Source organism: Salmo salar, chromosome 19 (genome assembly GCF_965601325.2).
Source record: "Salmo salar chromosome 19, fSalSal1, whole genome shotgun sequence".
NCBI classification, from domain to species: Eukaryota; Metazoa; Chordata; class Actinopteri; order Salmoniformes; family Salmonidae; genus Salmo; species Salmo salar.
This window is the reverse complement of record NC_138309.1, coordinates 58,236,776-58,252,334: the sequence shown is the minus strand read 5'-3', so window position 1 is coordinate 58,252,334 and position 15,559 is coordinate 58,236,776. Positions and strand designations below refer to the sequence as shown.

General features: G+C 37.9%; 3 protein-coding genes across 5 annotated transcripts; all 3 read left to right on the top strand.

The window, feature by feature from the left end:
• Positions 1–381: 381 nt before the first annotated feature.
• hoxb8ba (homeobox protein HoxB8ba2) lies at positions 382–2,441 on the top strand. Of its 2 annotated transcripts, none has more exons than XM_014158479.3 (2): positions 382–1,286; positions 1,627–2,441. In XM_014158479.3, exons 1-2 carry the CDS (start codon positions 869–871, stop codon positions 1,920–1,922), a joined length of 714 nt encoding a protein of 237 aa, XP_014013954.3. In that variant the 5' UTR covers positions 382–868; the 3' UTR covers positions 1,923–2,441.
• A 2,463-nt stretch (positions 2,442–4,904) lies between these two features.
• hoxb6ba (homeobox protein HoxB6ba) lies at positions 4,905–9,766 on the top strand. Of its 2 annotated transcripts, XM_082965478.1 has the most exons (3): positions 4,905–5,296; positions 5,872–8,112; positions 8,703–9,766. In XM_082965478.1, exons 2-3 carry the CDS (start codon positions 7,695–7,697, stop codon positions 8,954–8,956), a joined length of 672 nt encoding a protein of 223 aa, XP_082821604.1. In that variant the 5' UTR covers positions 4,905–5,296; positions 5,872–7,694; the 3' UTR covers positions 8,957–9,766.
• Positions 9,767–10,106: 340 nt separating this feature from the next.
• Positions 10,107–12,483, top strand: LOC106579315 (homeobox protein Hox-B5b). The gene is made up of 2 exons (XM_014159128.3): positions 10,107–10,991; positions 11,522–12,483. Exons 1-2 carry the CDS (start codon positions 10,400–10,402, stop codon positions 11,767–11,769), a joined length of 840 nt encoding a protein of 279 aa, XP_014014603.1. The 5' UTR covers positions 10,107–10,399; the 3' UTR covers positions 11,770–12,483.
• Positions 12,484–15,559: the final 3,076 nt, after the last annotated feature.

The following is a 15,559-nucleotide window of genomic DNA, read 5'->3' as shown; positions in this document are numbered from 1 at the left end:
TGATCTCAAGTCTATCGCTCAAGACCTATGAGCTGTTGATATAGTTGTCATAACAATAGTTTCAGTTACATAGTTAAATTACACAGTTTAGTTATAGTTTCATATAACTTTCAACACCCTTTATCACAATATTTACATTTCAATAAAAGCACATTCGTTTTATTGTCATCTACAAACACAATAACTCAAGCCCCGTATATACGAATAATGATTGATTTTTAATCGCAAAAATAAAGTAGTCTTTACTTTTCACGCTGAAACAGCCTGCTGATGAAGACAACATCTTATTGTTGACATCTTTGAATGCCAATTAAAAATATAGGTTATCAGTTTGTTGTTAGAAATTAGTCATAAAATGTAAGCTGTGTTCTTGTCTATTCGATCCAATGAACTAGCCTATGCATCAATATTCTCTAGTATTTCAGCTAATAGCTAGCTCTTCACAGTTTAATATTTGTATCAGGTTCACGTAAATACGTCTATTCCACATTGGTTCAAAATGACGTGTAAAAAAACGTTGATTCAATCAGTGTGTGCCCAGTGGGTTCCCTCGTCTCCCTATCACCCCTCCCTTGTTGGTTTCTCTCACTTTGCATTCAAGCGCGCAATGCTTTGTCTGTTGTCTGGAGATTTTCGTCTGGAGACATAATCGTATCCAAAACAAGGCAGGATATACCCCGTGAAGCTATAATCCATGTAGTCTGCCCCATCATTCACGGACTTCAGAGAGGAAGGCAATTGAATTGGCATGGAAATGTTGGTCTTCACCGAGGAAAGTCATGCCTAAACTTCAAACCTTGCGTTTATTCCATGAAGTGTAATATATGCTAGTAGCCTGACTTAAATAAGATTTTAAACAAAGTAGAAAATGAGCTCTTATTTCGTTAATGCTCTATTCTCAAAAAACAACAACAGCGAGTCCTGGCATTCCGATTATGGGCTGGCACATGATTTGGGAAGCACATCCTCTGTATCGTACGGATACGGTGCCGGTGGCACCATCCAGCAGCAGCATCCCACGCAGTTAACGGAATTCTACAATGGCACATCGTTGTCCAAAACCGCTCACCAACACCAACTAAATCCGTGCGTATTATCGCTGCCAATGGGCAGCTTGTATCATGCCCACGATGTGATACAGAGACCAACCTTTTCCTCATCCCATAATACGGATTGTATCCAGTACAGTGATTATCATTTGAAATCCACCGGGGTTGCAAATGATTCCGTGTGCGCAGAACAGTGCTCCTCTCTACCCGACCTCTTTCCCTGGATGAAACCACAAGGTGAGTCAATGACCCTTAAAACACCTCATTTGAGAATTTGGTTGACCTCGGAGATATGTGAGACACCCCCCCCCCCCTCCAATAAACTTCGTTTCAAATGACCCCCAATAAACTTCGTTGTTTTTCCAGCATTTCTGGAGAGGACAATGGCTCGTTATGGTGTCAAAAATAAACTGTAAATCTATTTTATGATGTGAGAAAAGTTTTTGCTTCGCCTGATTTTTATTTGTAGGTGTCTGTGTGTGTCTTCACTAACAGCTATGGTATGTGGTAGCCTTTGTTTAGGCCTATTGAGTCAATGTTCATCTAAATGTCTCTAAAATGTTTTGTCTCTCAGCAGCTACCGGACGGAGAAGAGGCAGACAGGCATACAGTCGCTTCCAGACTCTGGAACTTGAGAAGGAGTTCTTATTCAACTCTTACTTGACCCGCAAGCGCAAGGTTGAAGTGTCGCACGCTCTGGCACTCACCGAGCGGCAGATTAAAATCTGGTTTCAGAACAGACGCATGAAATGGAAGAAGGAGAAGAAGAAGGACACATTTCCGATAAACAGGCCGGATCAGAATGAAATCAAGAAAGAGAGCAAAGAAACTTACAAGAATATTCAGACGTCAGATGAGGAGGGTAAAGGATAAGACTATCCTAGACTTGGTGATGGGAGGTCACACAGTGATAACAAATGTGTTAATTATAAATTGCATTTCGAATAAAAAAAAATCAACAGTCAAATCTATTGTGTTTGTTGATAATTCATTGTCAAATTAAATTCAATAAAACTTGAGAAGACGTGCGCAAAATAGCTTTTACGCACCATTTTACGCATCATTCCAATTAGAGGTTTGTGCGTGTGAATCACTTCTGCAGAATAGTCTGAACAGGTATTTATGTTGTTAGAATGTATAATTCTGTAATTTAGTGCAGTATGGTAGCACAGCTGCCACACTTTCTGCCACTAATAATAATGATTCATTAGATGGGCTTCCGAGTGGCGCAGCGGTCTAAGGCACGGCATCTCAGTGCTCGAGGCGTCAGTACAGACCCTGGTTCGATTCCAGGCTGTATCACAAACGGCCGTGATTGGTAGTCCCATAGGGTGGCGCACAATTGGCCAAGCGTCGTACGGGTTAGGGTTTGGCCGGGGTAGGCCGTCATTGTAAATAAGAATTTGTTCTTAACTGACTTTCCTAGTTAAAAAAAGGATCAATTAAAAATGTATTTAAAAAAAAAAAAGCTGGCACTAAATCCTAACTTAAGATGTGCATAAAGAATTTTGCGCAAACCTCCAATGGGCATGTTTTATGCAAAGATAGAGTAACGTGCACATCTAGAGTCCCTGTCATTTTAATTGGCAGTTTTGTATCTGTGTTGTCAATGTTGTGTCTAGAGCTGTTGTCAGGCCTTGGCTGTGAAGGCTGCTACTGGATGTAAACTGTAAATAAAATGTAACCTTTTAAATTCGAAGCCTCTCCTTTATTGTGAAACATATAGGCCTACCTAATAGTGTAATTGTTCGGATCTTTGTTTGCTGAAATCCATACTTTTTTAATAAAACGTTAATCAAATACAACCACCAACTGTTTTCTTGAATAGATTCAATTGGCACATGCGCATTTGCGCTGAGTTGCCATAGAGCAACAGTAACTAGGAAACAGTCGGTGGTTGTATTTGATGAACGTTTAATTAAAAAGTATGGGTTTCAGAAAACAAAGAAAGACATGCAACAACAGATGACAAACAGGTACACAGCAAGCGTTAAGGAATTAACATTTGGAAGTGTCGACGCATAGCTAATTGAAGGAGTCGGAGGTTCATTTAAAATAACGAATCTTTGCTCAACTCTGTGGAGGAGTTAAGCTGGCTAACAACCAAGATCACATATTGCAGGTCTGTATCCAGTTTCCTCCGTGTTATATCGACATTTTGAGTAGCCTATACAGTTTGGCACTAGCATAACAAATTCAAAAGATCTAGAGATATTATAGAAAAAAATATTTGTTTTACTATGTCGGGTAACTGATATTTTGTACACCATCATTTAGTCTAATATAAGCCTGGTTGAATTCATGCCAATTGTATATTCATTGGGCCTAGATTGAAAAAAGTGTCTGAAGGTTAATAAACAGTCTGAAATTGTGGAAACACACAATTTCAGCTAAATTTTATCCACCTTTATGAGGCAAATACATTGTAGTTAATGAAAACCATAATGTATCAAAATGCTTCATGTTAGTTTATTGTTGATAGGTTGTTAGCATTTTTTAGACTGCAATACAATGTGCCAACGTAGGCCTATAGACCTAATTACAGGTCACATTCATCCAAAGTAGAATCATTTCAAACTGCATTTGACAACCTCCAAGTCTACATAATATTTACGAATTTTATAGAAATAGCTATAAAAAACGAATTCTCCGTTTATTGTCGTGGAGGTTAGGCCTGTTGGTCTTACTAATGAAAAACATTCCTGAATTAATTTCAATAAAAAAACATTGCAAGTTTCCTAGAATATGTTCGGTTTAGGCTAGTCCTGCTTTGGGGAGATTAGGCCGAATTTTCTCTGTGCGACCTTTTGCAGAAGGAATAGGTTGCATTGGGGGGTTTTATGGTTTTATTGCATCTATAAACGTCGGAAATCCTTTTGTCAATTAAATTTAATTTAACAGGGCACCATGCAAACAGTTGCTTTGGCTATGTAACGGAACATTTTTCCATACATTTTATATAAATATTTTACCTGGGCACAGACGTCAGTTCAACCTCTATTACACGTTGGCTTAACATAATTTCATTGAAATGACGTGGAAACAACGTTGATTCAACCAATGTGTGCCCAGTGGGTGTTTTCAAATAGGGATATCTTTGGTCTATATATCTTAACATACAACTGTTTTATATGAGAGAAAAATCTTAAGATGGGCAGCTCAGTAGGCTATTGCAACAGTATAGGCTAATTACATGGATCCCTATCATATTTTGTCGCATTTGTTTGAAAATCTGTGCTAGTGCAATGAAGGTAGGCCTATAGGCTATCTAAGGGATTCATAAAGGGTTCACGCTTGATTATGTTGATATATAACTAGTTTAACGTAACTACATTACTAAACGTAATGCAAATGTAGACTAGGCCTTAAATACTTATCCGTTTACATAGTCTACCTATAGGCTTTTATCAATAATTTAAGTAAACTTATAATAACTATCCTATAAGACAATGTAAATTGTAACCAAACATGTTTTATATAAGCCTATATGCTATTGTATGGAACTACAATTTGGTCAAACGTTTCAGCATTTTTGTAGCTTAATATTCAATTGATAAGGCATGATCATCAAATGCTCTAATTAGGATACAGGCCTGAAATATTATAGACCTAGCCATTTCGCTTTAAAGACAACGTAGCTTTTAAAAAAAAGGCAAAAATGCTATCCCATCTTTGAAAGGAAAAAATGGCAATGAAGAAAGAAATGCCTTCTATTGAAGCGTTCCTGAAAAAATGCAATAAATTAGAGTCTGCTAATGAAAATGTACAACTTTATGATGGAACTTTACGACTGGCTGGGTTCTGGGATTGGCTGAGGTTGGTCATGCGGACTCTGGACAGGGAACTTTTCCCCCCTTGAGGTTATATTGCAGCTGTCTGTTTTCGACCGCTCATTCAGTAACACCTTCGTTTTCTTGGCTCTTGTATAAGCTACAGTTGAATTCTGGTAGAAATGTGTTCTGTATCTACGGAGCTCCACCAACTGAGAGATGGAGTCAATGAGGAATCTCTCATCCAATGTTAGCATATGCTAATGTGGCTATCTCTGAATTGCACCGTCAAAGAAGACTCAATATTCGCAAGGACAATGGAATACTTTCTTTTTGATTTTTCACAGAGGGAATCGTTTAGTTATTGCTACTTACCGTATGCAATATACCAGATTAACAGTAATGGAAGACGTAAAAAGAACTGTGATAATCACATCCGGAATACCCACATGCGAAATGATGAATTATCAACAAAAGGTAGGTCGTCAAATCTCAATGTCCTATATCACCACAATCATACTTGAAGCCTGTCTTATAAGGTTTTTAAAATGATAAAATGTTGAGTAGGTCATGAGGTGCAAATTATGTTCGATAAAAACCGTTACAAATGTAACATTGGTAGCATACAAAATGGCTAGTGTCTTAAAGTGTACTAGCATTGTATTGATTTGCAATACCTATAGTGCGTTAGTGGCAAGATGGCAGCAGTATCTTTGGCGGGTGACTGTGGCCTAAATGCATTTAGTATTTTAAGGTTTCAGATAAATAGGTAGGCCTATATGATACCTCTTGGAAGTTGCCACAATCATGTGCACACACTGAAAATGAGACAACCCAAAATATTTAGATCTAGATTTCCTGTGTTTTGTTTTTTAGATGTACAGTGTTTTTTATTGTGTGTCGCCTACATTTGTATTACCTTTGAGCTAGCTGTAATGCTAAGTAGATATGCTACAATTGACTCATACCCAAAATGTTTTATGGGTCATTTAAAGAGTAAAATCGAGACATGATGTAAGCGATGTTCTCAATGGTTCAATGTCATTTTTCAGAATCCACTTTCCAATCATCTGCACTATTCGACGTCGTCATCATCATCATCATCAGCATCAACATCAACATTATCGTCGAGCCTCAATCAATAAATTGATAAGCTGTATGTTATTCACTCCATTTATACAGCAGTATGCTGACACATTTTCTTTACAACCTGATCTCGTGTATTGCTCTTTGACTCCATCTACTGGCGACAATAAGCCTACATTTGGACACCGAATTCTTGAGACAGAAGCTTTCAGAATGACATATTGACGTATTCGTACAAATTATTTATTTTTTCTTTCGTTTTTTATTATCAAATTAAACTAAAGCAAACTAAAATGTATTTTGCACAAACGCTATTGACGTTGAGTAACTGTCATTCTGTATACAGACAAGTCGTAGGATACTTAGCAACAATGTTTGATTACTTGTGGAAACATCATTTTGTTGAAGGAAGTCTACACAGACTATTAACTATCAAGTTTAAATAATACAACATGATTTTGTTGAAATATCAAAGGTTTTTACAGTGAACGGGAAATAACATTGATTGGAAAAAGGAAAGACATCCTATTGTAAAGAAAGTGGTATTGTTTATTGATTAAAATGTATTGAACGTTTTAGTCCAACAAAAAAATAACGATAATAGCATAATAATAATAAATATTAAATAATATTATTCAACTCAATAATATGGGTCTACTGATATAAGAAGCAGTCAAAAACAATATCAGACTAGATTCGATAATGACAATATTTATATTAATGTAAATATATTTATTTGATAATATTCAAAAACATAGATTATTTATTTTAGTGGTTAATAATAAAACATGCTGCATGTAATGTGGTCTACTTAGGCCTACAAGTTCCCGAAAAATGAACGGCAATCTTTAAGTGATGAATGTTTAAACCAATGTGTAATATCCTCTGCATTGGCCTTGATCAGTTGGAAAATCATTTTGCCTTCTGTGAGTTGATTTGTCAGTGTAGACGTCTTGGTCGTGTTTTACTTTTTATCCGGCCAGTGTGGGAATACCTAGAAAACATAACGAACACGTTAACTTATACGTGAACGAATGATGAAACATAAATTATGTCAAACAGCTTAAAATAACAGCTGCATGAAAGTAGAAATTCAGCTGGATCAATTCAATAGGCCCACGTTTGATTGTGCAACTAGCCCACTTCTAGTAATCAATACTTTACATTTGTGGGTAATTGAAAGAACCAACAAACAACAACATTATTCTTCTTAAGTCAATTTTATAAAAGGGGAAATTGTACAGTGATTATTTCATGCAAACCAAAGATCGAATAAAGATCATATAAGGGTCAATTTGTGTGTGTGTGTGTGTGTGTGTGTGTGTGTGTGTGTGTGTGTGTGTGTGTGTGTGTGTGTGTGTGTGTGTGTGTGTGTGTGTGTGTGTGTGTGTGTGTGGAGAGAGAGGGTGGTGTTGCCAGCATTATATTATTTATATCGTTTGTTTGGAACGAAATTAAGAACGAAAACGAAATGCTTCAATGTTTAATGAATCAGAGGGCGCAAGCTCATTTGATATGTGGAAAGACTGCGCGAGAAGCCTGGGCGCTTCGTTTCGAGTCACTGGGGACCCCTGTGCGCAACAAGAGCCCCCCCATGAGAGCAATATTGCAACCAGACGCTCGCGATTGGCCGGACGTTGATCAGATGGTACAGTTCCCTTCTGCCCTATTGAGTGGCACCTCGCAAGCCCCCTTCAGCTAAAACCAAATCTCCGATAAAGTAATGGCAAAACCACTTGGACTATAAAACATTACAAATCATATTCCTCGGAGCAAATTTGTCCATCCAATGAGTTCCTATTTTGTCAACTCAACTTTTCCTGTTTCTCTGCCGGGAGGACAGGAGTCTCTCCTCGCTCAGATACCTTTATATTCCTCCGGATATACTGACCCTTTAAGACACTTTTCCAACGCTACATATGGAGCTGCCAATATGCAAGAGAAGGTTTACCCAACCTCATATTACCAGCAAACCACTAGTCTCTACGGTCGCCCCAGCACCAGCGCTCCCTGCGACTATACAGCTGCCACTTTTTACACTGACCGCTCGTGCGCTTTCGCAAATCGAGAGGAGCAGCCGCTCTTTGTAACTCAGGATCAGCGCAAGTCAGAGTGCCTCGAGCAGAATGTAAACATAACCACTGCTGTGGACGACAAGTCTTCTCTGCTTTATCCGTGGATGCAAAGGATGAATTCTTGCACCGCCGGTCAGTGAAATCTTTACTTTTGATTTTTGTTAACGTTTAACGTGTTTTCATTGTTAATTTATTGAAAGGGGGGTTTACAATCTGCATGTTGCCTATCAATCAGATGACTACTGTAACAGTGTTGCCTGGCAGAGTCCATAATATGCATAGACATTGTAGCTTATAAGTAACTATTGCTTTGAAATTAAGACGGGAAAAATAGAAAAGAGGAAGAATTTTACTAGTCGTTGTGTGAACACTTGCATGATGATTTGATGACTGGGATATGTATTGGATTCTATCGCCGGGAACGTGATTGACATGAAAAATATATGAACAGATAAACTGGTTTTGTATAGGAAACGCGTTAAACTGTCAAAATGCAGTGGGCTATCATGTGAATCAAATTGATAATTTCAACTACGCTATGCTATTTTTAAGGTTTTAGTAATGGAGGCTATTTTACATGTATATAGGCTAATTTATTACATCCATAATAGTGATTGTAACAATAGTCTATAACAGTGATGATAGTGTAAAGGTATCCATCCTGTCCATGTCTTTGTTTCTTACATAATTGCTGGGTTTGGTTTGCTATTCTTTTTTTGTAGGGACATTGGGCAGCAGTGGACGCAGGGGCCGTCAGACCTATACTCGATACCAGACTCTTGAGCTCGAGAAAGAGTTCCATTTCAATAGGTATCTCACCAGGCGTCGTCGAATCGAGATTTCGCATGCTCTGTGTCTCACTGAACGTCAGATAAAGATTTGGTTCCAGAATCGCAGAATGAAGTGGAAAAAGGAGAACAAAGTTATGAATCCTTCGAAACCCAGCGACGAAGAGGAGGAAAAGCAGGCAGATTAAAAGACACTGAGTAAAAAAGCTACACAAGCCATCCTATAACTGTCGTAACATGAATTGAGAGATGTTTAATTATTGTTGGTTGTTGTTTTTCATAAAATAGCTGCATAGGCCTACACATTTTTGTGAAAATATGTAAATAGGCCTACTAGATAAATATATTTGCACGATGAAATAACGTCTGTTGGTTAGAAACAGGTTCAAACCAACTGAAGCTGGCTAGCCTATTCTTAATTAATTGATTTTGTATTTTTGTTTTGTCAATATTGTTGCTTGAAAGTAAAATAGGGTTTACCACATCCACAATGTCAAAATTGGCTATATCGTAAAAATGAATGAAAAAAGAAATGTGGTCTTAATTTAAGGTTAGGTAGTGTGGTTAAGGTATAAAATCACATTTTAGGAAGATCAATTGTAGAAATAGGCGGGGTTTATGACTTTGTGGTTGTGGTAACTGGTGACGACCGTGAAATAGGCCTTACACTCGCACATTTTGGTTTCCTGGAGCGGCGTTGAAGTGCAAAAACAAGCCTAGTCAAAATACTCGATAATTAAATATTTTTGCTTCAAAAATATTTTTTATGGCACCATTATAGATACAAGAGAGATGCTTTGGCCTAATAGCCTACCATAGTGTGTGTTGTATTTTGTTCGTTTTAGGCTTTTACATCGCTTTGTCATATTCAACTGGATAATGTTTTCACAAGTTGTTTATTGTGCACTTACCATCTGGATGTCGTGTGCAATATTATGTAAGACATGTTTTGTTATCTTTTGTAAATGCAAATAAAGCGTTGGTAATTTCTGCAAATATTTCATAGAAAGTTTTCTTGTTTTATTGATGTGAAGGCAACAGTCTTATAATAGTTATTATTATCATCCTGTAAAATGGACCTAGTTGAGCAAGCCGGACATTTAAATAGGCTAGTCTCTCTTTAATGATACAAATGCCTAGTGTATTAGGCCTACATATATGTTTTTGTATAACTTTTTTATACTGGGATACATGTCTGAGAGACCTATTGGTAAAATAGCTTAGCCTACTTTTGTGTCCTAGAACAGTCGATGTAAAAAATAAATAAATGAACAATGAAAAAAAGTATTCAGAGCACCCTCTCTGACAGTTACCTCCACTGCCAGTAGATGACGCTGTCTGCCTACATGGATCTCAGGGCGAAATGGGGAGGCACCATTGACTCGAGCATAACGACCATCATTTCGTCATCATTTGTAACCATAGAGCATGAATTACCTCTTGAAGTCATCAGTGAGAATTTACGACTGGTCAACAAATGCACGTGATTCCCGAGCGCTCTCCCATATTTGGCCGCATACCTGGCAAAGTACAGTAGGCTTCATTGCTATAATTCATGATTACATCATAAATCGTGAAGCAGAGGATTATAGCGACAAAGATCTACAAATCGAGCCTTTAAAAACAAGCAAATGAGCTCTTACTTTGTTAACTCGTTTTCAGGGCGCTATCCGAATGGCTCCGACTATCAGTTACTAAATTATGGGACTAACGGCACTGTGAACGGTACGTTCAGGGACCCTGGCACCATGCACTCTGGGTCTTTCGGATGCAACTACAATGGCATGGACCTAACCGTAAATCGCCCCGACACTGGTAGCCACTTCGCGGCTGTTGGAGAGGATACCCGTGGTTTTCCGTCCACTGGCCCGGATGCCCGGTACAGATTGCCGACCTGCTCGCTTTCGTCTCCAGATCCCCTTCCTTGCGCCAACCGCGAGTCTTTGGAACTAAAAAGCCCCTCTCCTCCACCTGACCGGAGCACGACCTCGATCGCCAACAATAATCTCAACAAAGGCAACAACAGTCATTTTACAGAGATAGAGGATACCAGCGTTGTCTCTGAGACCGAGGAAGGCGCGCACACAAGCAGTACCAGCAGCATGGCTGCCCGGGCACAACAACTACAACAGGAGTCCAATAACGCAACCTCCACGACAATCTCAAACGATTGCCAAACGCCGCAAATATTCCCATGGATGCGGAAACTGCACATTAACCATGGTACATACATAGCCTACTTTTACTGTGTTTTGTGGTGGTCTTGCTTTGGAGTGAATTGCATGCTCGCTGATGTGATTTTCTATAGTACAAATTTGTAGCGTCACAAATATGTCAAGTGTTGCATGAACTCCGTAAGGATGGTAGGATATGGCAACGGATTTGCTTTTATGATATTGTCCATTGCAATATATTTCTTAGTGCAAGATAAAACATAATTGTTAGCCTATTAAAGTATTTTAATTGTAATAAAGATAATTGTAATAAAGATTAATTTAGAGAAACATTATTTAAATGTTGGAAAATTGGTGGCTATTTATGTTTAGGCTATAGCTGAATGCAAGTTCTATTTCTGGTAATGTAGGATAGTTGTGCGACAATCCGTGCATGCCATACAACGTGCAGCCTATTCAACACCCAGAATTGCTTAATATTTCATATGTGCTGTTAAACATGTTTCCTTTTGTAATGTTTAAAATCCTATTTCCACTATCTGTTGTCCACTTCTAATTTGGATTTTTCATGCAATTTAGAAATGGCTGGACCAGATGGGAAAAGGGCCCGAACAGCGTACACCCGCTACCAGACGCTAGAGCTGGAGAAAGAATTTCACTTCAATAGATACCTAACCCGGAGGAGGAGAATAGAGATAGCCCACACGTTGTGCCTCACGGAACGACAAATAAAAATCTGGTTTCAGAATCGAAGGATGAAATGGAAGAAGGACAATAAACTGAAAAGTATGAGTCTGGTTACAGGAGGTAGCGCGTTCCATAACTGAGCTCGAACTAAAAGTGATACGGGGGAAATCCGGAGTACTGTAAGCTACAGCGCAGCACCTTTCAGCATGTTGTTGTGATTTTAGACGAAAAAATATTCTGTGGTCTTTAACAGACGTTTAGCTTAACGTTGTGTTACGGTAGCCTGTAGTTATCTTTGGAACTAGAAAAAAGTTAGACTCATTGTCTAAGGGTAGTATAAAGTCATGTGCTCTGTTTTATCTCTTGAATGTTGTCATGTTTCACGTGAGCTGTTAGCCTATATTGTGTAATTTCTAAACATTCGAACAGGTGTAAAGTGTACAGTAGCCTATGTTTCCAAAACATACGCTGCTCTTCATTGAATGTAAACCTATAGATGATGGGATCATTCAAAGCGCTTCAGTGTAAGTTTTTAATGCTGTATTTATGCTTGATTATCGTGGTTAGCGCAGTACGTTTTCCAGGTTTAAAAATACAGGTAAATCTGTTATGTAGCATATAACACGTTGTGCACAAATATATCCAATTGTAATTGTTTAGAACTAAGTACTTATTAAGTTGCATAAATGTATTGAACCTTTTCAATGTGATCAATTTGTATAGTGGACAGGAAGGGAGTGGTATTCGGTGGATTATACGCCTACAGTGATGGTAAAGATTTTGCCAATTAAGCTTTTTGTATTTCTATGTGAATCTATAGATTTGGAAATAAAGTTTCTCTCCATCGCTCGATATATTTGAAGCATAGTAATTGCAATTAATTAACCTCTTCTTCATTTAACATATAGTAAATGAATGAATTAGGCCTACACATGTTCTAATGCACTATTTTATAGACACACATAGGCTATAACACTGGTGAACGTAAACCATTCATGGCATTTTGGACATCTTGTATCAACAATTTAGGCTTACTTAACCTTGCCACACGTTCAAACAAATTAACTTCATAAACAACATGTTCCTATAGATTCTGTACTGTTTTACAATGATATAAAATAACACATTAGCAAGAATAATTTCCATGGAAGTTTTCATGCTTAACATTGGCTTGAGATTACTTTTTGGTATAGGCCTATGACGTGCATTACATTTGAGTCAGGTTTGTTGCTGATTTAAATATGTGCATTGTTTTCGTCCAAGCTATATTGTTTTAAACATGCACCTATAAAGTGCCCACCATTATGTCAAGGTTATTAGATTCATTATTGGTTCCATGCTGCCATTCTTTACCAGAAAAACAAACGCTAAACCTTTTAAACTTACCCTCTTATTGACTTCTTTGGGTTGAGTCGCACTTCTGTTTGCTTGTATTTAGTTATTCGTTTCCCCATCAAATGTCCCAACATGTAGGCTGTCTTACAGGTACGTGGCTCGAATTTACTAAATGCCTCCGTACCGTAGAACATATAATCCATTTACTGACTCTGAAAGGTCACGTGGGGTCCATAAAGTTAGTTTTATGGTTTTGGGGAGTAGACAATGTACTATATAATTCACATTCTTGAATGAAAGTGACGGTTTTACTGCTGCGAAGGGATTAGAAAGGGTTGTGGACTGTACAGCACTAGTCTGGGCAGTGGCGATATCCTCGATATCAGGATAGAAAGTTAATATCAGAAATGCAGTGATACATTTAAATAAGTGTTCCACTGTCTATGATTATAAACCAAACATATGTTATTAATGTTGTAATTAGCCTCAAAATAAAATATTTTGAGAATCCATGGATTGTAATCGAATTATCTATAAACACCAGCAAATAAGAATTCATTCATTTTGCTCAGCGTAAAACTGGGGGAAATTCTGCCTCTTCACGAATAGGACACTAACTAATTCAATTTCTGCAATAACTGCATTGAACCTCGTGGATTTAGTGTCAGAGGTGCTGATATGAGAAGGGAAATTGGATAATGCATGTCTCTGGCCTATAGACTCAAGTCAGAAAACTGACAAAAACTTGAAGTGAAATTCAAGTCTGTATCCAAAAATTAGACCGTCTTGATAAAAGCGTGGCCTAAGGTAAAGCACGAACTTGAACAGGGTTTTGTGTGTACCATCAATCTCCAAGATAAGCCATTGAACAGTGCGTCTCTCTCCAAGGACAGGATAAGTGAATCCACTGTAAACGTTGGGAATCAGACCTCTGTCGATTTGAATAAATTATGCTGGATATATGATCTAATCATATAAATATTAGGCTTTATAATGCCACACTGAACAAAAATATAAACGCAACATGTAAAGTGTTGGTCCCATGTTTCATGAGCTGAAATAAAAGATCCCAGAAATGTTCCATATGTACAAAAAGCTTATTTCTCTCAAATGTTGTGCACACATTTGTTTACATCCCTGTTAGTTGGATGTACTGCCAAATGAGCATTTCCCCATTTGCCAACATAATCCATCCACCTGACAGATGTGGCATATCAAGAAGCTTGTTCTGTTGACAATAAAAGGACACTCTAAAATGTGCAGTTTTGTCACACATCACAATGCCACAGATGTCTCAAGTTTTGAGGAAGTGTGCAATTGGCATGCTGACTGCAGGAATGTCCACCAGAACTGTTGCCGGAGAATTGAATGTTAATTTCTCTAGCATAAGCCGCCTCCAACATAATTTTAGACAATTTGGCAGTACATCCAACTAGCCTCACAACAGCAGACAAGGTATATGGCGTCGGTATGGGCGAGCTGTTTGCTGATGTCAATGTTGTGAACAGAGTACCCAATGGTGGCGGTGGGGTTATGAAATGAGCAGGCATAAACTAACAACAATGAACACAATTGCATTTTCTCTGGCAGTTTGAATGCACAGAAATAGCGTGACGAGATCCTGAGGCCCATTTTGAGGCTGTGACCAACACAGCTGCATATCTGTATTCCAAGTCATGTGAAATCCATAGATTAGGGACTCATTTATTTATTTCAATTGACTGATTTCCTTATTTGAACAGTAATTCAGTAAAATCTTAGAAATTGTTACACTTTGCGTTTTTATATTTTTGTTCGGTTTATAAACGCATCAAACACTGATCCTGATTGTATAGGCCTGTATGTCAAACTTGGATTACGCCCAATTTTGTATGTTATATTATAATAACGCGTTGCTATTGTGTGTTTGTAGCCTATGTTAATGGTTCATGTCTTTGCGTAGTTGCCATGGCTAAATTGTGTGTCCCATTGTGTAGCAAGCCTACCTGACCAAATTGTATATGAATCAGCATGCAATCGCAGTTCTGCGTGGTGATATCCAATCAAATTAGGGCAATATGAAAACACTGGTTTTGACATCTTTCGTCAATAGCTGTCATTTATTCATCTAAAATGTACCTAAATGCAATAAATATTCCCGATGTCTCAAACTTTTTTTGCTTAAATCATTTTATATATTCAAAAAATAATTATGCTAAAGGACACACACCAATGTTTTGTATTGGGTAGAAACAATTCCACTATTCATAACTGTTAAATAGCCATTTAACCAGGATAATAAGTATTGCATATTGATAGGGGTAATCTGTGCACGGATCTCATCAATAATTCATAGACCGGGATCATCGCGAGGTCACTAGACGAGAGCCACAGATGCTGAGGATCTAACCTACAATACCAATAGGCCTGTTTCTCAGACATCGTCAACATCCTTGGAATCCATAGGCCTACACGAACGAAAAAGACAGTCTGAATAATTGTTTTAATTTGTGCTTTTGGAAGCATACATGATAGCCGATGGAATTGTATATTGTGTTGGTTATTCTGTATGGATGGATTAATGCGTAAAATACGTTAGTGTTTTGTTTAAGAATT